The sequence below is a fragment of the Setaria italica genome, chromosome I (genome assembly GCF_000263155.2).
Source record: "Setaria italica strain Yugu1 chromosome I, Setaria_italica_v2.0, whole genome shotgun sequence".
NCBI lineage: Eukaryota > Viridiplantae > Streptophyta > Magnoliopsida > Poales > Poaceae > Setaria > Setaria italica.
In genome coordinates this window covers 27,848,230-27,871,733 of record NC_028450.1, presented here as the reverse complement: position 1 = coordinate 27,871,733, position 23,504 = coordinate 27,848,230, and the positions used below count along the sequence as shown (strand labels likewise).

Sequence of the window (23,504 nt, the reverse complement as noted above, 5' to 3'; positions counted from 1 at the left end):
ATGAGTAGGGAGAGGATGATCATCGGATGAAGATTTCAAGGGGAGAGAACAAAGTAGGGTTTGAGACAGTAACGAACAAGATTGAAGGGAAGTTCAGCCATTGGATGAAGATTCAATGAGAAAGGAGGGTGGCTAAAAAGTAAAAAGAAAAGGCTTTTAGACCTTTTTATTACTTTAATGCTTAAAGCAATGTTTAAGACATCAACAGTTTATTATTCGTGTTAATGTTGTTAGTAATTTTTTAAAGAAGAAATGCATATCGTAAAGCTATGTTTACAAACCATATTGCAAATGCCAACATCTTGAACCCGTTAATTTTGCAATAACCTGAGCAACAACCTAATAATTTCTAGAAAAAAAATGATGGTTATGCTGCGCACTTCCTAAAATTTTAAGCCAATAAAAATTTTGTCAAGAGATTAGCAAAAGTGGGATTAGGGATTAAGATTCAGAAGGTTGGTAGGATTTATAGGGTGCTCTTGGAAAGGTAGATCGAGGTAACTCATATAGGAAGCGTCTAGACGAGGGTGACAACATCCTATGTTTCCGTGGCAGTAGCCACCAACCCACCATCAACAGGTCTAGCGCCATGAGCATGTTGAAGAAGTGATGAGGTTGACGGAGAGGGGGCATGGGTGAGATCATCGCTGCTTCATACGATTAGAGAGAAAGACAACACGTCAAAGGAATAAAATGTTGACCATGTGCGGAAGAAAAGAAAACAATAGTGCAAAATTCTAGAAGACTCGACTTTATAAACAATTAAATTGTTAAATGTGGTTACTGATGCATTCCATGAAAAGAATACACCAAAGGAGCATTGTTTCTCTGATAGGTAATAAACAGGAGAATGGATACGTGATGAACCCATGTACCTTAACAACCACAACCTTATGCTCTACTTCTAGGCTACAATGTGTCCTTGAGATGAACCATTAGACTTTGCATGCCACAGATAGCAGCACAAGTCATTCCAGTGCAATGGGAAAGTGAAGCATGCAGAAATTATAGAGATGAACTTTATAAACAGCTTTACAATAAATGGGAAAATCTGCTAACTTGTGTAGCTAAGAATACATGAATAACCTTCATTGACCCTATAATCCATTATAAGAGTATTCAAATAGCTTCATAAACTGATAGCTGACGATAAAAGGACATGATTTGTTTGTGCTTTAGGTGCAGATCGCATCGCAACTATGACAACCTATAATTTTGTTCAAAGGGTATCCAAAGCATGGACAATGTTTGATCGTATTCGTTGAACCTGCTATCACCAGAAGCAGGCTGCAAACTTGGTGATCTTGTCCACTTCAATTTGTGGGAAATGTTGGATCCACCACAAGGCATCATGGATCATAACCACTGCAGGCATTGTTAAATACTCCCTCCGTTTCATAATGTAAGTCGTTTTGACTTTTCTAGGTACATAGATTTTGCTATGTATCTAGACATAACTCTATATATAGATGCATAGTAAAAACTATGTATCTAGAAAAACTAAAACGACCTACATTTTGGAACAGAGGGAGTAGATGTGAAGCCTGCAAAGATTCAGACCATGATAGGAAGGAAACGGCATACAAATTAGAAAGGGGATAGCATGTTGTAACTTCAAAGACAAGTCGATTATCCCATTTGTTAATGTCCATTGCAAGCATACTTCCTGTTGAAGAACTCTGTGGATCATTGTGCTAGATAATGTTGAATCACCTAATCCTTGCAGTACTTGGCCTCTCGATTCCTCTTCCCAAAGTGATGCTGGAGCTTATGTGTATTCTGGTGGCCACCTAAGGCCTGAGCACTCTGGAACTTCTGAGGACAGCAGCTGCAAGAAAATATTGTTGGAAGCCTTGGAGGATATGACTGATGGAGCGTCAAGTTTAAATTGAGTCCATCCTTATCCATCTGCATATCCATGGACTCAGGTGCGCCTAGAAATGATATGAAAAAATGATTAGAAAGTGGTTGCTCCCCCTAGACTTAAAAGGGTATATGCAGAAGTGCTGGCTTGAACGGAACATTACTTAACATAGTTGCAGATTCATGGCTAGAGATGCATGAGATGATTTGCTGGTGCTCTTTGTAGGCACTTTTGTCTGTGCTCAGCACCTCTGAACTGTTCCTTGATTTGCTCTGCGTTACTTGCCATATATGGAGACCAGGCCAAGTTAAACACAATGCACTAACCTGAAATTTATTGCAAGTCCTTGAAGGCTTAACATGGCTGTCTTATAAGACAGCTATGGAAGCTTACAAATTGCATGGTCCTATCCATTAGTTATCTTGTTATGATCAACCAACTAAAGCAGGTTTGAAGTAGAAAGCTGCATAACTTAAATCATGCAACAGTGATGGTCGCCGGTAGACCATCCACTTCTGTGAATTAGTTGCTTGGCTCCATCCACTTAGTGCTGAAGAGTTTGATCGAACAAGGGAATTTTGCAAACTGGTTGCTTGGCTATTCAACAATACAATAAACTTACAGTAACCAAGAACCTTGAGCACAAGACTGAAATTTACCTTTTCCAGCCTGATTAACCCAGCATGCTAAGCTAAAGGAGTCACTTTATTGGTTTTGTTACACCAACCTCAAGTGGCGAACTGCCGAGCCACATTTTATTCAACCGAAGTACCAAATATTACTAGTCAGTAGTCACCACGGACCAGCTGTTGAGTAAAAGTAAAAAAGGGACATACTAAGAAAGTTAACTGCCAACATTACTACCAACAGGTATCTTCCTAGTCACCACGGCCCCAGCCTTAGACTGCCTACCTAGACAGCCTTGAGCAAAGGACATTTGGTTAAAAAATTTTGCTGTGCGCAATAGCAGTGGAGCTCTACTGTGATGAAGTTAAGATAACAGAAGGTAGCAATCCACTGAATTGCCTTCAGAACTGTATGAGACATCTCACCTGTCCAAGTCAATGGACTGATTGCAGATATTTCCGCTGATCTGATTTAGGAAGGAAACATGAACATTTTTACATTTCAGCGTTGTGCTGGAAGCTCCAACAGTGGAGTTTATGACAGTTTAGTTACTCCTGTTTTCCGAAACAGGATACCTTCCATGACAGAATTATACTTCCAAGTGTGTTAAAGCATGTTTCATGAGAAGGTCTTCTCTTACCAAAATGCCCGGGGGACTGTCTTACCCCTCACAGGTCGAGGTTTTTTTTTTTTGGTTAAAGCATGTTTCAGTTACAAAATAATGTCAGAAAGATCAATTGTATACAAATTAAAGTAAAATGTACAGAACATTTGAACTGTAACCTTTTTTTGAGATGTTGAACTGAAATGTTAGGTACAACCAGTGATGATCAGCTATTCATTTTTTTTTACTTTTCAGTTCTCCCTTAACTAGTTAACTGTGCATTAACATTAATCGGATTTGTTATTAAATTTTTCTCAAAGCAGTAATAGGGAAATTTTAATTTATATGGACAAGCTGTGGATCATTACACAAACCTCAATTGTACTTCAGGATGTCTGTCATGTACCACCAACAAAAACATATGTTGATCGTGGATCTGATAAACTCTACCATTGCTGCAGCAACATGCCTCTGTGTAGAAATGTAGAATCATTACTGTTTTTAGAAGTGTGCTTCACCTTATCGGACTAAGTGATATTCAATAACCAAACCTGGTGCTACTTTCTAAAGACCAGCGTCAATTATTCCATTTGGTGCATTCTTTGGATCTTCACATGATGTCTCATATTGAACATTTTTTATTTTGGTGAGCATGTAAATTTCGCTGAGCCTTTATCACCGTAATGCGTGAATTCAAGCATACCATCATCTTTCCAGGTACAGTCATTTAAATTTGATAAATGCAAGCCACAAATGCTTCAACTGAAGATAGTCCGCATGTTCTGATGGTATAATACTGTTGGTAGCATCATAAGCACCCCATTCACTATTGAAGTCTAACACTAGTAATTGATTTGATAGTACTACAGTGTACTGTATCAGCAACAGATCAGCAATAGGCTCCACACACATTACATGCCAAATGGATCATTAATAAAATTTGGAAATTGTCACTAAAGACAATAAATTACATTAGTACATACATGATACATATATTGCTAGCTCGCTTCAGTCTAGAAGCATTCAAGAAGACAAGAACCTAGTTGGTCCTGATTCCAGACTTCAAAACTAGCAATGATGTTTTTTTAGGACACTGGTTGTTGAATTCCAGAGAGTTCAACAAGCTGCACTTTGTGTTGCCACAAAATTAATATTTACATGGTTTTCTGTCTATTGCATAATTCAAGTAAAATCGCTAGATCTTTTACACCGTGTGCAAATCCAACCACCCATAGGCACATTTCATCGAACAAGTAATGGCCACACAATTATCCGAGAAGAGGAGCGCCTACCTCTCCGCCTGCTCGACGCCAAACACGCCGTCCCTCCGTATCACAAACTCGCACGCCCGCTCCGGCAGGTGCGGCGCGAACGCCACCTTCATTCGCCTCATCGCGATCCCGCTGGCGCCGTCCACTTCCCGCGTCAGGAACAGTCGCGTGTTGACGCAGTTGGCCCACGCAATCCCGAGCGCGGGGCTCACCCGGCGCCCCGACGACCACGCCACGGTGTTCCCCGCGTCGCCCTCCACCACGTCCACCACCTGGTTGGTCACCACCACCACGCACTGGTGCCTGTAGGCCAGCTCCTTGAGCGTCGCGGATATCTGGAAGAAGAGCGCGGACCGGCGCTTGAGGTCGGCGGGGGAGGCGTCGAAGTCGGCGCGGAAGAGGGAGGCGATGGAATCGAGGAGGATGAGGCGGATGGGGAGCCGGTGCGGGGAGCGGCCGGGGTGGGCGAGCAGGTGCTTGGCGCGGGAGAGGAGGGAGAGGAGGTCGGTGGGGGAGTGCGCGGCGGCGACGAGTACGTGGTCGAGGATATCGGGGCGGGATTTGGGGGCGAGGCGGCGGAGGCGGTGAAGGGGGAAGGGGAGGTCGGAGTGGAGGAAGAGGGCGGAGGCGGAGAGCGGAGACTGCGGGGCGAGGAGGGCGAGCTGGAGGCACAGCTGGGTCTTGCCTGAGGCGGACTCTCCGGCTATCTCGGTGACGGAGGCGGCCGGGAGGCCGCCGGAGAGGAGGCGGTCGAGGATGGGGCAGCCGAGGGAGAGCTTGGCGGCTCGGCAGGAAGGAAGGAGGAGAAGCGGATTCTCCGGGCGGGGCTCGCGCTGGCTGTAGGAGGAAGAGGAGGCGGCAGCAGGGGGCTTCGGCGCCGGCGGCCGCATCGCCGCCGAGCTCGCCGCCAAGGGGAATCTGGTTTTGAACGGTCGCGGATAGTTTCCCGCTGGGAGGGGAGAAACTTTTGGGGACTTCTTGGGCTGATATTTGTGCGGTGGAATTGCGAGGTTGGGCCTAGCCGGTTAGCCCACTTGTCTTGGTTCAAAAAATCTCCTCTTTCTACTTTTTTTTTTGTCAACTCTGTTTTCTCTTGGGAAAATCTATACTGTGCAAAATTGTTGAAATTCCGTTTCTATATTTAATGTTTCAAAACATTTTCCCAAAATCTATTGATTTTTGGAAATTTTCAAGTCCATTTTAAAAACTACACTACAATGTGCTTTGTGTTCTATCGATGAGTGGAAAAAAAGTTTACAATAATAGTTCACTACTAAAAATTTATAATCAGGAATGAAAAAACATAGCGTTCAGTTGAAAAAACATAGCTTACACTATCAACAAATGCGTTCAGTTGACATTACAACACGACCTCCGTACTAATACGGCTTGGTCGTATACTCGTATTGGAGATGCAGGCTAATTTCGTCGCAGTTAGAAAGCAGGGTGAAGATTTGAGTAAACAAAAAAAAATGCGGGTGGAGCTTTCCCTATTGTTGTTTTTCCGTGGTCAAAGCTGCTTATGATGTGGAGAAAACACGTCTACAGGTTGGGGAGGATTGTTGCACTAGCTAAAGTTATTCACAAGTTATTTAAAAAAAGTTATTCACAAAGAAAAAAAAGCGTATATGATCAACGATTTAATGTTGAAAATTAAGCAAAAAAAAAAATGCCAGTCACGAAGAAACCGAATTGGAGATGGCATCAATTTTCCGTGTTCCTTTGTGGTTCGGATTGGAGGCTCCGACTGTCCGACGGCGCTGGCGTTGGCTCTGGCGAAAGTCCGGCGCGATGCGCACGCCTCGACGTACATCCGACTCGGAATTGAAGGCGGCCTATACATGTCTTGAGGGGACGCTTCCGACGCCGCACCACGTTCTTTCTCTCGTTCTCCACACTCGAGATCCGCTCTGCTCATGGCGGCGGCGGCGGCCGTAGCCCAAAAGCGCCCGGCGCTCGACGACGGAGCCGCCTGTCCCGCGGAGGCTCTCTTCCAGTTCGGGAGCATCGACGACTACGAGATGATCGAGGAGACGGGGAGGGCGCCTTCGGCGTCGTGGCCAAGGCGCGGGACCGCCGGACGGGCGAGACGGTGGCCGTCAAGTGGATCCCCGGCGGCGAGGGAGAGAGCAATGGAAGGATGGAAGGCATTCCTTCAGAAATAAAAGGATGGAAGGCATTCCTTCAGAAATAAACTTATTGAGCAGCTAGCCTAATGGCCTCTGTTCCAGATCCTATAGACAGTCTCCTAACTGGACCTCTGTTTCACAGCTGTAACCAAATCGTAATTTATCTGATCAAGTCTATTCACATTTGCCCTTAAGTCAAACTTTTTTCTTTGACCATTGATATTAGAACATACACAAGATTGATTCTACTAGATTTATCATGAAAAACAACTTGATAACATATAACTCTTTTTATTTGAGATAATAATGCATTCATAGATATTGGTTGTCTAGGTATCGTACAGAAAAACTATGCCCCTATGCTAATGAACCTATATATGTGTGATGGGGAATTTTCATAATGATTTATGGCTGCTAAAGAAAAATTTAAGCCACTCAGAGTGAAATTCCCTAGATGCATCTGGGGCTAGAAACTCCAAATGTTGAGGCTACCTGCGCCGTTGCACAGGTAACTTTGGTATAACAAATTTGCCAGGCTCCACTGCCTTGAATTCAACCATGTCGTGATGTCGATAACTTTTGGCGTGATGCATGTTTCTGCAGCCTCGAGTACTCTGGAAAAACCGAGTGGTGTACACTGTGAGACGCTTGAGTGATGTTGCAGACTCAAGGATGTGACATGCTAGCTCAACCAGAGTCCTTTCAGATGTGAAATTGATGATGTTGACTTGCTTAACTTTGTCGTAAGGGCGCTCTCGTATCTTTCTCAAACCTGAGGGATCTACGAAAATCGACTTATGCTCCATGAATTGGAATATCTAAAAATCCAAAGCCAAACTTAGATTAATGATTTCACCACAGTTACTAAATTTTTCTGTTGGGAGAATTGCTACCAACAACTAGGATGAAAACCTCCAAGGATGGAGAAGCATCAAGAAAGGAAACTAGAAAAAAATAGTCAAGGTCACGTCCCAAGACCAATACCCAAAAACTTAAGGTGGAGGAATTTATGTCGAGAGATCGAAGATTTGGCATGCTGGACGGAAGTTCGGTACGACCATAGAAGGAGCTGTTCTACCCGCAAAAAGAAAAGAAAAAAGAAAAAAGGAGCTGTACGGGCAGGAGCAGTCTATTCGCAATGTTTCTCCAAGTGAGACTTGTACATGGAGTGACCCTCACGCAAAAACTGGAGAGATTTGGAGCTTTACACTCTATCATTTGCAGCCTGGTGCAGGCTGACAAGTGACAACTTCAGGAATCTGAGAAGCTCCAAACATGGCATCTTCAGGCAAACTAAACCACAACACCACAGAGAAGGAAGCACAAGCGATCTAGTAAGTCACTTCATAAGAGGATCGATACTGGGCGATCTAAGACACATGACAGGGAGTTATCTGCAGGTGGGTTAAATCTTCAGCAGTTGGAAGTTGGAACAACACAGATCTACTAATCCAGTATGACTGCCAGATGCTGCATAATTTCTGCGGTCAAAAAAAAAAATCCAATACAGTTCATAGGCTCAAAAAATGGGAGAAAAAAAACAGTTCATAGAACTCTTGGTTAGCTAGGGTAGGCCCACCGATACGTGCGGTTCAAGAAGGCTGTATTTGCAAGTGGCAGCACGAGCCTTGCATCATCAAAATTTTATGCCATACCTCCGGAAGGTCCAACTGAGCGTTGATATTTTGTGCAAGGATAGCTTCTTTTTTTTTAACGAATCCGTATTAGTGGAACGAAAAGTAGCTGGGTTGCAGGCATAACGTACTTTCAAACTGAAAAGTGGAACGATCTTGGCATCTTGCCATTGCTATCCACCAAAATAAAGAACAGTCGGACTCCGAAGTCTGCAAGTCGAAGCCGGCCAGAGGAAACGTCGTAACTCCGACTCTGATAATTAATCCCTACGAATTAGCCTCAACTAATTAAACTAGCACGGGATCGGAAACAGACTCTGTTAATCCATGTCTAATTGCACAAATAAGTACACCGTACAATCATTGCCGTCGACGCACCTAGCCAACCCAACAACACGCACGGCAAACTCCCTCGTCCAGGATGACGATCACCGAGCACCCGGAGAAACGCCGCCGGGCCGCACCACCCCCGGCCGCCATTCCACAAGACCTGCTACTCTCCGAGGTCCTGCCGCGTCTGCCCGCGAAACACCTCGCGCGCTTCAAGTGCGTCTGCCGCTCCTGGCGCGCCGCCGTCGAGAGCGACCCCGCGTTCGTCCGCCGCCACCTCGAGCTGTCCCGCGCGGCGCCGCCGTGCATCCTCGTCATCCCGTGCGAAGAATTCTACAACGACGACGACGACGACGACGACGACGACGACGGAGCCATGTCCGGGGAGATCAGCTTCCACCGTCTCATTCTGGGCGAGGCACCTGGCACCGCCGACGTCGAGCTCGTGTTCGACAAGTCGTGGCCAGAGGGCATCGCGCACGGCGTCCTCCCCACCCACTGCGACGGCCTCGTCGCGGTCGCCACGGCCGCGGACCAGATATTCGTCTGCAACCCGGCGACCAGGGAGTTCGTGGCCCTGCCGCCGGGCAGCCGCGACGTCCTCGACGTCAAGGCGCCGGCGGCGGCGCTCGGCTACGACCCGCTGCGCAACAGGTACGTGGTCGCCCGCTACTTCTACCGGAAATACGACCTGTCCAAGGACGTGGCGTCCGGCGCGCTCTCGCTGGACTACGAGATCGGCCACGAGACCTTCACGCTCGGCAGCGGCGGCGGCGACGGCTGCTGGGAGCCCACGGCTGACCCGCCGCACGCCATCGGGCCGGCGAGGCCGGTGTGCACGCGGGAGGCCTTCTACTGGTGCACGGCCGTGCGCCGGCCGAGCGCGCTGCTGCGGTTCAGCCTGCGCGACAGGGCGTTCGACGTGGTGCCGTGCCCGCCGGGCGCCGACTACGTCCACGGCGTCGACCACCTGACCGAGCTCGCCGGCAAGCCGTGCTACGTCCAGCCCGCCACGGAGACGGCCTTCGACTTCTGGGTGGCGGACGACGACGGTGGGCCACGGCCCGAGTGGACGCTCCGGTGCCGCGTCGACTTCGCGGACTACGGCCCCAGCGTCGGCTCCGACGCCTTGTCGGTGGTCGCCGCCGTCGGGGACGAGATGATGATAGCCGCCGATCACCGGAACCTTTACAGCTGCGACGGCCGCCGGCGGAAAGGTGCGCGGCTGTTGGTGGACATGGAGGAAGAGCTGGCGTACGAGCGACCGGACGGGAGCACGTACGATGGCGAGCTGTTGCACCACGTCGTCCCGTACGTGGAGAGTCTGGTGTCGATTGGGAAGTGCAACTACTGACAACGATCAAGACAACTAAGGATTTTGGGACTGCTTCGCTTCAAGTTTTGCAGTTCCGCTCCAGATTCATCTTGCCAAACATCTCCAGCTCCAACTATACCAACTTCAGAAAAAAGGTGGATCTGAGGGTAACTTCAAAGTTTTTTTTAGCTCCTCAACGGGTGCTCCAAAAACTAATTTCATATCTTCTCTTGTAGTTGGATGGAAATTACCCACCAATACCTCTGTTTACACATACTGCTTTGAGAGGAAAAAAAGGAACGCCTCGCGACGCGTCTCCTGTTCTGCCGCCACTCCCTCACGACGCGTCTCTCTCCCTCGCGATGCCTCTTCCTCTGCTGCCGCTGCCATCTCCTCTTCCTCCGGCCGTTCCACCCGCCGGCGCCCTGACCGACGGCATGCACCCCTGGCCGCCGCTGATTTGGGCCTGGAGGACGCCCTGGCCGGCGGCCTGGCTGGGGGCCGCCGGGGGCGGCTGATCAGTGTACTTGTGTGACTGCTCTCTGTGTTGTGCAGGCTCATCCTGGGCTGAGCGAAGAAGAGAAGGAGAAGGTGAGCAGCGTGGTGGACGGGCGCAAAAGCTGACGCTGGAGGCGTGCACGAACGCCGCGCAGAACGAGCGGCTGCCGTTGCGGACGGTCGTGCAGGTGCTCTTCTTCGAGCAGCTCCAGCTACGCCGGGCCATCGCGCGGACGATCATGGCAAACGAAGGCGGGGCGGCGGGGTCCGGGGAGGAAGGCGGCGGAGACAGCGATGGCGGCGGGACATGGCGCGTGGCCACGCGGGGCAACCAGATGCTGCGGCTGGACATGGACAGCATGCGGAGCCGCGTGCAGGAGCTCGAGCGCGAGTGCACGAGCATGAGAAAAGCCATCGAGAAGATGGACGGACGAGGCGCGGCGGCGGACGGGAGGTGGGGCTCGATGGTGACGAAGCGGTTCGGGTGCAAGTTCCCGGCGCAGGTCTTTCAGTCGCAGCAGCGGACGGTGGTGGCACGGCCTCTCCGGCCACGCATCGAGCAGAGCCCATGAGCTCTCGCCGCCGCACATCGTAGAGCTTCGAGATTTCCTTTCTTCTGTTCTCTTGATTCTTTACTTCGATTTGTGAAAAAATTCAGAGTTTCCCCTTGGCTACCGTTGTGTCCTTTTCCATGTTCTACTCTACCATTGAATTGCGTATTAGCAGCTAGCTGCACAAACTGTACTCGAGAGTCTTCTTGCTGGCCAACGCATGAAACCACAAATTGGCCAAAGAAATTGTTTCATCGAATTCTCGTCACTGAAAAGTGTTAGAATTTACAAACTTGGTCAAGAGTTTCTGCTACGGCAACGGAGGAATGCGTGTGATCAATTGCAGGTTTGGAGAAGGCTCCTCACCAGTAGTCTCCGCAGGAGCAGACGTCGTCCCTAAAATGGTGGGACCGCTTGTTATCCCTGACGACGATCTCTCGGTCGGTGACCTTGGTGATGAGCAAAGGTATGGAAGGGATCACAGAGTACTGTAGCGACAGGATACTGTAGCAGCGCTAGTTCCTCTAGCGGCGCGGGAAAAAACACCTAAGAGCAAGAGTGACTATTCCCAGTAGTTTATACAATTCCTGGAGCTGAATTTACATTTGGTAGCCAAACAGTTACATAACTCCCTATTTTCCTGGAGTTGGTGGAGTGGAGCTAAAAAAAGGTGGATTTGGTGGAGTGGAGGTGTTTTTTTGGAGCGGAGGAGTCCCAAACAGGCTCTAACATGATGAGTACGCTGAGAAATTTTTCTCCACCGCTAGGGAAAGCGCCTCTAGTACAAGATCCTAAGCCTTTAGTACTGGTTGTGCAACCGGTATTGCTACCTCGGTACTAAAGAGAGGGTTTAGTACCGGATCGGTACTGAAGGGGGGCCTTTAGTACCAACCGGTACTAAATTGGCTGCCACATCGCACATGGTTGAGGCCAATTTAGTCTGGTTGGTATAAACACTATTAGGGAAAATGCCTTTAATACTGGTTGGGGACCCCCATTTAGTATCGATTTCGTAGCCGGTACTGTTAGTTCGGGAACTAAAGGACCGGTTGAAAGAACTGGTACTAAAGGATATTAAAAAAATAAAAAAACAAATCCTCCACCGGCCCCACTCCCCCCTCCTGCCGCCCTCCCCGCACCGCACCGCCGCCACTCCCGCCGCCCGCCGTCGCCCTCCGCCCGATGACTGTCATCGCGCCTTGCCCCGCCGTCGCTCCTCGCCTCAAGCACGAGGTGAGGGGTGAGCGGGGTGGGAGGAGAGGGGAGGTCAGGGAGGAAGGGAGGGGACCAGCGTGGAGTTGGCCAGAGGGAGAGGGAGTGGACAGAGCTGAGAGGGTGAGGAAGGCGGAGGGAGGGAGAGGATAAGGGAGCAAGGGGGCCGGTGAAAATTAAAAAGGCGACGTGCGGACGGAGGGACATTTAGTACCGGGTGGAGCCTCCACCCGGTACTAAAGGTCCTTAGGCACATTAGTACTAGGTGGAGGCTCCACTTGGTACTAAAGGGTCGCCTTTAGTACTGGGTGGAGCCCCCACCCGGTACTAAAGGGGGTCATAGGGTCCTCCTTGGGACTATCCAATAGGCCCAGTACTAATGCTCACATTAGTACCGGATCAAAATGCAACTGGTACTGAGCCTCGGGACAAATGCTTATGTTTCTAGTAGTGAAACAACCGGTACTAAAGGTCATCTTTTTTCCTTTCTGTTCCTTTTCTCATTTTCTTTTCTGTTTCTTTATTCTATATTAAAATGTATACTAGTTCTAATATGCTAATATATATTAAGTTGTATTTAATCTATAATATTACATTTGAGATAATATTATATATATATAGACATCTTCTGCATATACATTTATGAATAATATTACATTGCATCAACATTTGAAGTTCAATATTTGGATCAACTATTCTGAACCCGAGTCCTGACGGTAATGCAGATTTGATCTATCATTATAAAACTACCCCGCTGGATTTACTACCTTGTTAAGAAGAAATCCACCGAGTTATTCTTGAATTGCCCTGATTTTTTCCGACTCGAAGAGTGCTTCCTCGGCAAAGGTTATTATATAGTAGATCAACCGATCTGCATAATTAGAACTAATTTATTGATAAGAAATTTTTATACGTACTTTAAATTCGTGGTCGGTTATACGCTTGGGACCTGCAAAGCCATGGATGAACTCACATACGTAGTATCCGCATAAATTATTCCCTAGATTCTATCTCAAAAACTGTATATGGTAAAAGAAGTTATGAAATATTTGTTGTGTTCAAGGAAGTGTCACGAGATGTGGAAATTCAACACATACTAGGAATTCTAGCTTGAAATCAAGTTCCTCCTTGAATTCAACTGCGTGATGTCGATGGAAGCGAGCACATATTTTGCTAAGAATGTCTATGAGGTTTTTGTATTGATATCTTGATTTACTCAAAGAGTCCATGATATAGACCGCGCTTCGATCAACCACAAAAGGAGTATCCAGTGAAAGTTGTATATATATGCATAGCCAAAGCTAGTTATTTCCCGGATTCTATCTCAAACACTATTATTTTTTTATATGCTTGATCTTGATAATGAATGATAACATCTGGTCTTGTCATACTTATTAGTTTGTATCACTATAATGTATTTTTAAGTTTTCACAATCAAAAATAGTTACAATATTTTTTAACACGTGCGTGCATTTTACTAGTTGATGGTAAAGATATAAAAGTTCCGCTGACAAGAATTTAAAAAAAAATAACTTACATTGTGCGTTGAAGGGAGTAGTTTATTACAATTCTAAACAATGATAGTGTAACAAATTTTTGGGTGTTAGATGCCCTAATAACATATTTTTTGTTAGTAAACTTTTTTGATATCATCCAAGCGGCAGATTTCAAATTTAATGGCTGAAAAATCAGGTGGCCGGGAGCCTTAAAACACAAAAAGTGTTATATAGACGACGCGCTCTGTTATCAATGGTCATAATTAAAAAATGGTTGCAGGTAGCCCAAAATGTACACTCACCTTTAGACAAAATTTTTAATTTATACTTGCCCATTTATCAAAATTGCCCCAGAACGAGCAATATCTAGTTTCTTTAGACAACTTCTAAGCTAGAGACCACCTTATAAAGGAACGAGGTAGCGATATAGGGTGCGATTGGCCGGGTGTCGCCCAGCATCGGCTCCGGCTCCTTGCTAGGTGAAGTTGTGCCAAAGAGACCCATATTCCCTCCGTTTCAATTCAAATAAGTTATTAATATATAGTAAATACTGTGTATCTAGAAAAACCAAAATAATTTATAATCTGGGATGAAGGAGATACTATTTTATCCAAAATTTGATACCTCTGTGAAGTAGTACTTGCTCAGTTTTTCAGCTGTGACTAAACATTACCTAGTAATATCCTACTGTAATGTTATTCTTTGAAAACTTCGAAGCCTCTCAACCCGGATACATTTGATCATCCGAGTCTAGAGATTCCAGAGAGATTGCAAACACTAAGAAGTTTGATACAAACTCACCTGGAATAAGAACTCACACGAATGCACGCGAGGAACTTGAATGGCAATAACAAGCTGCACACGCAGAAGCATACTACAAAGCGAAGTAAATAAAGTATTTAAAATGTGCATCAGATTATTTTGCTAACATAGAGATTCCAAATGATAAGGAGATATTGCAAATGCTAAGGAGGCTGCAACTTAGGTATGACAATTTTTGACTCTTAAGGCTCAACAGCATGGCATCTGCTGCAAGGCTCCAATATATTGTATTCAACTGTGGAGGGAACTTTTGGCTTGATGTAAGTTTGGGCAGCCAATAGTGCTCTTTGGGCTTCCACAAGCCTCTCCCTGCGCATCCCCAAGCATTTGGCAGATTTGTTGTCAGAGCATCTACGGATACCAAAGGTGGTGTCCAATGTAAGGTGCTCCAGTGAAGTAGTAGACTCGAGAATGTGGCATGCTAACTCAACCATGCTCTTGGCAGAAGAGAAGTTGATGATTGTCACACGCCTGAGTTTGACATGGCACTGCTCTGGCATCGTCCTTAGAACTGAGGGATCTTCGAAAACCGAGAGACACTCCACACGTAGTGGGAGTACCTAGAGAAAAAAAAAGTCAAATCTCAATCAACTGTTCCACCACAGTTACAAACATCTTTACCGGAAGATCAAGTGGTTACTCTCAAGACAAAAGTCTCCAACGAAGGAGAAGCTTCTAAAAAGGAAATCAGAGAAAAATAATCAAAGGTTCCTCCGTCAAGAACAATGTTCAAGAACTTGAGGTGGAGGAATTTGCTAGGCAGCATTGGTGTATCAACTGCCTGCAAAAGGAGGTCACGTCTTGTTATATTCCAAATGAATGCTTGCAGAAATATCATTTATATGCACTTCGCTACTCTAGTCACAAGAAGTTTAAGAGTATATACCTCATGTATAGAACAGGTAAGAGTTTCAAGATTTCGCATGCTGGATAATAGCTCAGTACGAGCATAAAATGCAACTTTGGAACAGGACATGTATAATTTCTTGATTCGTGATGTTTCTCCAAGAGAGAGTTGCATGCGGAGGTCAACTTTAAAGCTAAGACTGGAGAGATTTGTAGCTTTACTCTCTATCACTTGCAGATTAGCGCAACTTAACACCTCGAGGTGGTGGAGCTGCTGCAAGCAAGGTATCTTCAGGCAAATTATTTTACTACAATGATAGAGTTCTAACTGCTCCAAAGCAAAAGAATTGGAAAGAAGGCACCCTAGCTCTCCATCCGTAATGTGCACCTTATGGAGCCATAGTCTTGTTAAGCTTCTCAAGCAGCCAAGTTCAATTCCAGGGTGAAAGTTACAAGAGGCAAGGAAAAGGTACCGAAGCGATTCTCCAGATAAAAGTGAGCATGGGAAGTTGTACTTTGCACTCATTGAACGCAGATCTAGGAAGAGTACTTCAATCTGTGGTGTAACAGCAATCCGCAGCCAACTGTCTAAATTATCACGAGGTGCATACTTCATGTCATAAATCTGAAGCTTGAATGTCTTCAAGCCAATGCCTGAGTGATTTTTCAGAATGCCATCAACTCAGGTGATGAAATCTCGTGTTCTCTCATCCTCTGGTCGTGGAAATCGCTTTGAACCAAATACCTCATCAAAATTGCTGAAGGCAAGGCTTGGATGGGATCTCCAGGAACGCAGAAATGTCCGAGACACGCTGGCAACTCGAGCAGCATATCGCATTGGCATTAGAGAATGTATATGACACAAGATGTCCTGCATGCACAAGCGTGGAAGAAAATTCAACGTTGAAACTGTAAAGGTAAAGGATTACTTTATTTGCACAAGAAAAAGAAAGGAAACATAGACTCAACGTTCTACCGAGTTGCTCCGTGCATGATTGCACAGTGCACAGAATTATAAAGATGGGGCTGTGCACTGGAACGTGGCAGGTAGATTGAACACTAACATAATTGTTTTTACCCATATTTTATAAAGGAAGATTTTGTATTGTGCCTTCATTAAAAAGGGTTTACTGATTTTTACGAATCGATGAAGCATGCACTCAACAAACATGTGCTTTTGTGCCAGACAACATGCAGGGAACTATGTTCCATTTAACAATAGCATGCTAGATTTCTTGTAGCAGATAATCAGGAATAACTACATGTACAACTTCTGGATACATAACAAAATAACATTCTGAATATGTAAACAGACGAAAGGATGTAGTCAGATATATACAAAAGCCTTTGATGGGTTAGATCAAACAGACCAAACAAATGAATGGTGTCCTACAAGGTCAAGTGAAGCTGTACCTCAGGAAGGTATATTCCTGAATATCCCTGGATTTGAGCATCCTGGGAACTATCATCTCCCTGGCAGAGTGCTTCCCTTCTTCCAGCCTGTGGAGCAGCCGATCCATCTGCAACAATTCCTGCACGGTTATGAATGATATCCAGTGCGAGAAACAAGAACTCAGAGCTCACGCACAAGAATGCAAACATAAACCAAATCGATTTCTCTGATCAAAATTCCAGTTTCAATTTAATCGAAAATTAGGTTCAACTGGTTATGTATATTATTTTTTTCATGAGATATTGCAACACGCCCAAGCGGGACCCCATCTGCCTTTGCTCTCGTTCCTGATCGGCTCGTCGCTCATTGGTTCAGCCGTTCAGGCATTGGCGCTTGCTTGCTGCCTTTGCAAAGGGGCAAAGAAGGCCCTCTTTTTCAACAAATCTGCATTGAATCGGAAGGAAAAGTTGCACCGGACAATCTAAAACAGCAACAACTCCCTGTTGCGTTCGGTGGAGTGGAGGATCATGCTGAGCAAGCTACGGATGCAAGAAAATAGCAACGTATAGATGTGCAGGAGAGGACGAGGCGGCTTACTGTGCTCCTCCATCTCCCGCTGCATGGAGATTGGAGATGATCTGCTTCAACTCGGGATGACTCGGTGTCTCTCTCGTTCTGGCCCTCTGTACTTTAATCGAGGAGAGTCAGCAGGGGGCCGGGGGTAGGAAACCGGATCGGCGCCCGGGTGGGGCTTTTACCATTGCCACCGGAGGGATCGGGATTGGGTGGGACGACTTCTTGGTGCTGGAAACTGGGAAGTAGGCTGACAAGAACGCAGCAGGAAAGGAAAACGGACGCCAGTCGATAGAGAAAAGGCCCAGGCCAACTTCCGGATGGCACCCCTTTCGTATCCTCGCACGATTTTTTTTTTCCAAATACGAGTGCACCGCAGATACTTAGGCCATAGGGCCGGCTTTTGGTGAAGGACTACTAAAACTGCAATTTCAAAACGGATCCACCATCAAATTCGGGAAGAAGCCGCAAAACGATTTACACTAGAGAGGAGGAGCCAAAATAAGGTAGCTTTACTGACTTCTCTCTCCCAACATTAAACGATTATAAAATTACTCATATTACCATGAGAAACCGTTTTACCAAATATTTTGCAAAACGGCTACAGCTCCACTAGAGAAACCACTCCACGAGCTGGAGTCGAAGCTATTTTGGCAAGAGCCGGAGCTCTACCAAACGGGCAAATTATATGTCATATTAATAAGCATGTTTCCTACCCCTCTATCCTAAATTACTATTCGTTTTGACTTTTCTAGGTATATAGCTTTTGATATACACCTATACACACACTATGTCTAGATACATAGAAAAAGTTATGTATCTAAAAAAGCTAAAACGAATTGTAATTTAGCACGGAGGGAGTACTTACTAAAAGAATAATATCATTTTGTTAAAATAAATTTAAAAAATATGAACCCATATGTCGAGTCTAGCAAACATGTTTCTACCGTAAGGAACTAAGTTATACTGAATCCGTGTGGCGAGTGAGGTTCATTGGGAAATGAAAAAAAGAACTAATGAATTATAACATATTGTGTTTAATTTTTTTTCACAGAAAGGTCCAAAACAAAAGTAAAAGATAGATAAATCTTGCTTGCCTTCTTTTTCAAAAATCTCAACACCAATAGAAAGAATTCTCCACGATCACATATGGACCAACCACATAAAAAAGAGGAGCATTGACGGTTGCTTTCGTCGTTGGACCAGCATCACACACCCCGTAGGGTTACAACTTACAAGAATAAGACTGTCTGCAACAATTAGAGTCAATGTTAGATTTATCGTCTACGCGGCACCTCGATATTAAAAATAGATGATAAAAGATAATTCTTTCAATAGTCTAACTTTTATCAGATAACCCACAATATAAATGGCATCATGTATTGGTCTCACATGATCTGTAACTATGTGCATGAGTTGATGAGAGTGTGTCTTAGTCTTTCTCTCTCTTCCTTTTTTCTCTCTTCCAGCTAGACAAAAATATGAGGTGGTGGCAAACCGCTAACGGGGAAACACCTTATTGTTGGTTAATAGCTGGTTTGTTTGTTCCAAAGATAAACGAAGTTTGTATGGGTAGAGTTGTGTGTGTATTCATAGGGATGCGTATATGCATGAGCGGATCCAAAATGAGATGATAGGGGTGCTGACCCTCTTGTAGTTAAACTATCTTTCATGTTTTATAGGTGAATTTGAGAGCACGAAGATATAATCTACATGGACAAACAAGGCTGAGGGGTGCTGTAGCACCGCCAGCAACCTTGCAGATCCGTCCCTACGTATATGTGACTTGTGAGCGTCTGTATTTGTACTGTATTTTGCACAAAATAAAAAAAGATAAACAAAGTCCTTTCCACAATAGAAGATGAAACATGTGCCCCTGCAAAACCTTGATCACATCTACCCTTTCTACAACTCCTCTATGGCCAAGTTGTTGCAAAACCTTGATCACATCTACCCTTTCTACAACTCCTCTATGGCCAAGTTGTTGCTGGAACTTTACCAATGTATTCAAAAGCCGCATTACCAAAAAGACTAGAATTCTCATAAACATCGTTTCGAGAAGGGAGCAAGAGGGGCTGACTTACACCTTTCACCTCAATAATGCTACTATCTACAGAGAAATTAAGAGAAAGCCAAAATATAAACAAACTAGCTAGGATCTGACTTACATTACAAAATATAAACAACAACACCACATCCACCCACACGACAAAAGCAACTATAATGCAACCACTATAACAAAACCTGATGTATCCTAACAAAACCTACATGGAGGCGTCTTCAACTGACTATCGCTACCGAACCCCTGGTTGTCATGACTTTGCAGCTAGAAACCAAATCTCCTTATAATCATTTGTTAATTTTTCATCGAAGTGTCACGTGACGACGGCTGAAATTGGCCTACGGAGTCAACCGCAGGTGAATGTGACCGATCGATCGATGAGTTTTCCAAGCAAGAAATGTACTCCCTCCGTTCCAAATTATAGGTTTTGGTTTTTTAATGCATAGTTCCAAATTGTATGTCTAGATGCATAATAATATCTACGAACTTAGAAAAGTCAAAACGACCTACAGTTTGGAATGAGGGAGTAGAAGATTATTTCTTTTCAGCGAAGACTTACGAAAGAGCCCGTCCGGCCGCTAGCGTGACGATTAATCCAATCGGAAGATCCTCTCATGCTACTTGCTCGTTGTTGATGCAATGATGCATGAATCTCCTCTCTCTCTCTCTCTCTCGGTACGTCCGTGTCAGGCGTGAAGAAGCAGCGGGCGGCCAGGTTGGAGGTTTTTGGAAGTCGGTCAAGACGAGATGCGACACTTGTTGACTACGACTAGTTCCAAGACCAACTTTAATCGCGTTTTGTATCCAAAACTAACTCGCCGACTTCATGCAGTATTTGAATCGCTAACTGAGTAGATATAAATTCATCTTTTTTTTTTCAAAAAGAAAAAAAAATCAGATGCTGCTAGCAAAAGGCGGCCAAATATTCGGTGCAAGTAAATGGGCCGCTGCTTGAGCATCACGACTATTCACGGACGACGACAACCTCACTCACTCACGTGGCCGGCCTAAACCACCGCTCCACCTCCACCACCGCGCACGTTTCGTCAATCAAGAGGAAAAACGAAAGAAAGTGAGTGCGCCCGCCGATGCTGACATCGAGTCCAGGCGCACGCGGACAAACAGACCGTTTGCCGTTGCCGTTGCCGTTTGCCGCCGCCTCCGCGGGGTCTCACCGCCGCCATTGACCGCCCAGCCGGTCTCGCCTGGCCAGGTGCGCCACCACCGGCAAGCGCCTTGGCCGCCAAGCCAGCCCACGCAGCCGCAGGTGCAAGCGCGCCACAACTTCGCCGCGCCTTCTCCTCCCCCTCCCCCGTCGCGCTCTCCCCGTCGTCACGGCATCACTGGAACACTTCCGATTCCCTCCCTCCCTCCCCGTCCGGGATGGATATATATAAAGGTCCGAGCTCGCCAAGCTCGAGACTGCTCGCTCCATCGACAGTTCGACACACACACCCACGCTTGCTTGCCAGCCGGGGGTTCAATTCGATCGAGCAACGCACATGACGCAAGACTCCGACCAAGGTGCCGCCCGCGCCGCGTACTCGTCGTGGCCGAGCGGCGACGCCGCCGACACACCCGCGGCGCCCGTGGCGGCGGCCATGACGCTCGGCAGCATCCTCACCGTGGCGGGCATCCTCCTGCTCTTCGTCGTTTTCGCCTTCGGCCTCGTCTCGCTCCAGTACTGCTTCAGCTACTGGGACAGGGAGCGGCGCCAGCAGCAGCAGGGAGCTGCCCCGACGAGCGGGCGCCGGCGGGAGCGGCGCCGCGGCGGTAGCGGGATGGCGACCCGGAGGGCCAGCAGGGGCGGCGTCGACCCGGAGCTGCTGCGCTCGCTGCCCGTCACGGCGTACCGCGCGGCGGCGGCGCAGGGCTCGAAGGAGGAGGGCGCCGCGGCGGAGTGCGCCGTGTGCCTCGCGGAGCTCGAGGACGGCGAGGCGGCGCGGTTCCTGCCCCGCTGCGGCCACGGCTTCCACGCCGAGTGCGTCGACATGTGGCTGGCGTCACACACCACCTGCCCGCTCTGCCGCCTCACCGTCGCCAAGCCCGACGCGCCGCCGTGCCCCGCGGCCATGATCCATCCGGTCCCGCCGGAGCCCGCGAACTACGCCGCGACCCTGCCCGCCAGCGTGCTCCTCGGGGTGTCCGACCAGACCGCGGTCACCGCCGCGACCGTGACCACCGATGGAGACACGGGCGTCCTGGTGATCGATATCCCGGCGCCGACGCCGACCCCGCGTGACGCCGCCAAGTCGCCGGGCTCGGCGAGGTTGAGATCGTCGTTCAGAAGGCTGTGGAGCTTCGGAAGGCAAGGAGGGGCGGGGGCGAGCTCCTCCTGCTCCTGTGCCGGTGATGGCGAAGGAGCCGACTTGGAGCAGGGTGTCAGCGTTAGCACCGACCGGCGGGAGAGCACCACCAAATTTCCGAGCTCTCTGCAATAGTGCACATGCATATTCAATGTTACAAAATTGACCGGAGTAACATTTTATTTTAGTTTTAGAATATGTACATTCTTTCTATTCGTTCATAGATTTTAGCACTTCCATTTGATGTATTGTTCATTGTTCTCCGTTGAACAATCAAGGCAACGGAAAGGTCAAAGAAATGCCTATCTTTTTTCTTCTTTTGTAGAAAAAAAATCATTCAGCCGTTATGAAAATCAATAAGATGCATTCTGCTATATCCATGTGTTCTAATTTTTTGCCATTCCTTTCAACAAATCAGTAGAAATTGTCTAATTGAGAATCACGTGGGTTTTTTTTAAAAAAAACTCGCTATGCAACTCAATCGCTCAACTCCTTCAAAACCACCGAATCTTTGACCCGATGGTCTACTTGAAACCTTGGCCATGAACTGAGTCCATGATTGCAATCGGAATGGTACCCAATTTGAGTTGCCCTAAAGGTTGGGGGTGGATTCTTCTTTAGAAAAAAAAAAAATATTACCCAGCGTCAATTTATTTTTTTCCACGTCGTTTTATAGCTGCAGATGCATGTTCATCTTCCTCGGTCCGTCCATGTCAGCACAAGCAGCCAGATTGGAAGTCAAGCCGTGACTCGGCTGAATGCATTGCACGCGTCTCATGATTCTCGTGTACGTTAAGCTTTTTAGTTGCAGAAGTCGCTGTCTGTGTTAAAGTTTAAACCGGCCGATAAAGGCACAAATCACAGTTCAACTTGTCATGTTAGCTTCCAACCGGTCAAATGAAAACGACCATTTATTACTCATGGCAAAAGGAGAAAAACATTCAGATATTTTTTTAAAAAAAACATTCAAATAAAAAACCAGTCATTGCAACTGCTAGACGCCATCGGCTGTCACTCACGCGCGCGACAACGCCAGTAAACCGGTCGCGTTCGTGGAATCTCACGGTCTCTCGTGGCCGCCGCTGACCGGTCGGGCGGCCTAGCCTGGCCAGGCGCGCAAAACCTCAGCAGGAACTCGCCTTCCAAGTTCCAAGCTTAGCCGCAGCCGCACCTTCAAGGCGCCTTCTTCCTCCTCCGCGCATGCGCCCCGTCGCCTCAATGCTCGGACACTTCGTGCGTCCCGGAAATGTGTATATCTGTGCGACCTCTCCAGTGCTCGGGGCACACTTGCGCTTCGCCGCGCCGCTGAAGGGGTCCAAGCATGACGCACCAAGGCGCCAGCGACGACATGGACTCGTCATGGCCGAGCGGCGGCGGCGCCGCCGTCGCCGGCCCTCCCACGGCGCCCGTGGCGGCGGCCGCTGGGGGTGTCTTGACGGTCGGCAGCATCACCACAGTGGCCGGCACTCTCCTCATCTTCGTGGTCATCGCTGCCGGGCTCGTCTCCCTGCAGTACTTCTTCGACGCGCGGGACGACGACGACGACAGGGGAAGCAGCCACGGCGGCCAGGCGCCGCGGCGACGTGGCGGTGGCGGTGGGATCCGGGCCGCCAGGGGCGTCGACCGGGATGTGCTCCGCTCCTTGCCGATCACCGTGTACCGCGCGGCGGCGCCGGGTTCGGGGAAGGAGGAGGACGCGGTGGAGTGCGCGGTGTGCCTCGCCGAGCTTGAGGACGGCGAGGCGGCGCGGTTCCTGCCCCGATGTGGCCACGGCTTCCACGCCGAGTGCATCGATACGTGGCTGGCGTTCCACACCACCTGCCCGCTCTGCCGGCTCACCGTCTCCAAGCCCGACACGTCTCCGGCGCCTGCCCTGGCCGTCCTTCCGGTGCCGCCAGAGCCGGCGAACTACGCGGACCATGCCGCGACCGTGAACCTGCCGGCGAGCGTGCTCCTCGGGGTGTCCGGCCA

The 23,504-nt window shown here is 47.7% G+C and overlaps 6 protein-coding genes across 8 annotated transcripts in view; 4 read left to right on the top strand and 2 right to left on the bottom strand.

The window, feature by feature from the left end:
* Window positions 1–997: 997 nt before the first annotated feature.
* Window positions 998–5,320, bottom strand: LOC101757213 (DNA repair protein XRCC3 homolog). Of its 3 annotated transcripts, none has more exons than XR_002677035.1 (3): window positions 4,388–5,320; window positions 2,028–3,566; window positions 998–1,934 (listed from the first exon to the last, which is right to left on the bottom strand). XR_002677035.1 is itself a non-coding variant. In XM_022825367.1 (1 exon), the coding sequence occupies exon 1, from the start codon at window positions 5,254–5,256 to the stop codon at window positions 4,384–4,386; it is 873 nt and encodes a 290-aa protein (XP_022681102.1). In that variant the 5' UTR covers window positions 5,257–5,320; the 3' UTR covers window positions 4,030–4,383. The 3 variants fall into 3 exon arrangements, 1 of the variants encoding a protein (XP_022681102.1); XR_002677036.1 differs by having other exon boundaries at window positions 3,470–3,566; XM_022825367.1 differs by lacking the exons at window positions 998–1,934; window positions 2,028–3,566 and having other exon boundaries at window positions 4,030–5,320.
* A 3,120-nt stretch (window positions 5,321–8,440) lies between these two features.
* Window positions 8,441–10,147, top strand: LOC101782339 (putative F-box protein At2g02030). Its single transcript, XM_012845204.2, has 2 exons — window positions 8,441–9,929; window positions 10,011–10,147. The coding sequence occupies exon 1, from the start codon at window positions 8,551–8,553 to the stop codon at window positions 9,811–9,813; it is 1,263 nt and encodes a 420-aa protein (XP_012700658.1). The 5' UTR covers window positions 8,441–8,550; the 3' UTR covers window positions 9,814–9,929; window positions 10,011–10,147.
* Window positions 10,048–11,064, top strand: LOC105914767 (BTB/POZ domain-containing protein At5g66560-like). The gene has a single exon (XM_012847442.2). It carries the CDS (start codon window positions 10,512–10,514, stop codon window positions 10,842–10,844), a length of 333 nt encoding a protein of 110 aa, XP_012702896.1. The 5' UTR covers window positions 10,048–10,511; the 3' UTR covers window positions 10,845–11,064.
* A 3,387-nt stretch (window positions 11,065–14,451) lies between these two features.
* Window positions 14,452–17,415, bottom strand: LOC101781937. Its single transcript, XM_022823705.1, has 3 exons — window positions 17,190–17,415; window positions 16,613–16,719; window positions 14,452–16,070 (listed from the first exon to the last, which is right to left on the bottom strand). The coding sequence occupies exons 1-3, from the start codon at window positions 17,212–17,214 to the stop codon at window positions 15,882–15,884; spliced, it is 321 nt and encodes a 106-aa protein (XP_022679440.1). The 5' UTR covers window positions 17,215–17,415; the 3' UTR covers window positions 14,452–15,881.
* A 3,169-nt stretch (window positions 17,416–20,584) lies between these two features.
* Window positions 20,585–21,907, top strand: LOC101757601 (E3 ubiquitin-protein ligase EL5). Its single transcript, XM_004952700.3, has one exon. It carries the CDS (start codon window positions 20,730–20,732, stop codon window positions 21,666–21,668), a length of 939 nt encoding a protein of 312 aa, XP_004952757.1. The 5' UTR covers window positions 20,585–20,729; the 3' UTR covers window positions 21,669–21,907.
* Window positions 21,908–22,542: 635 nt separating this feature from the next.
* The window catches only part of LOC101781528 (E3 ubiquitin-protein ligase EL5), a 1,949-nt gene continuing 987 nt past the window's right edge, over window positions 22,543–23,504 (top strand). Inside the window, exon 1 of the mRNA XM_022828475.1 lies at window positions 22,543–23,500. Within this exon, the coding sequence (XP_022684210.1) occupies window positions 22,855–23,500 (646 nt within the window). The 5' untranslated portion in view covers window positions 22,543–22,854. The remainder of the gene's footprint in view (window positions 23,501–23,504) is intronic.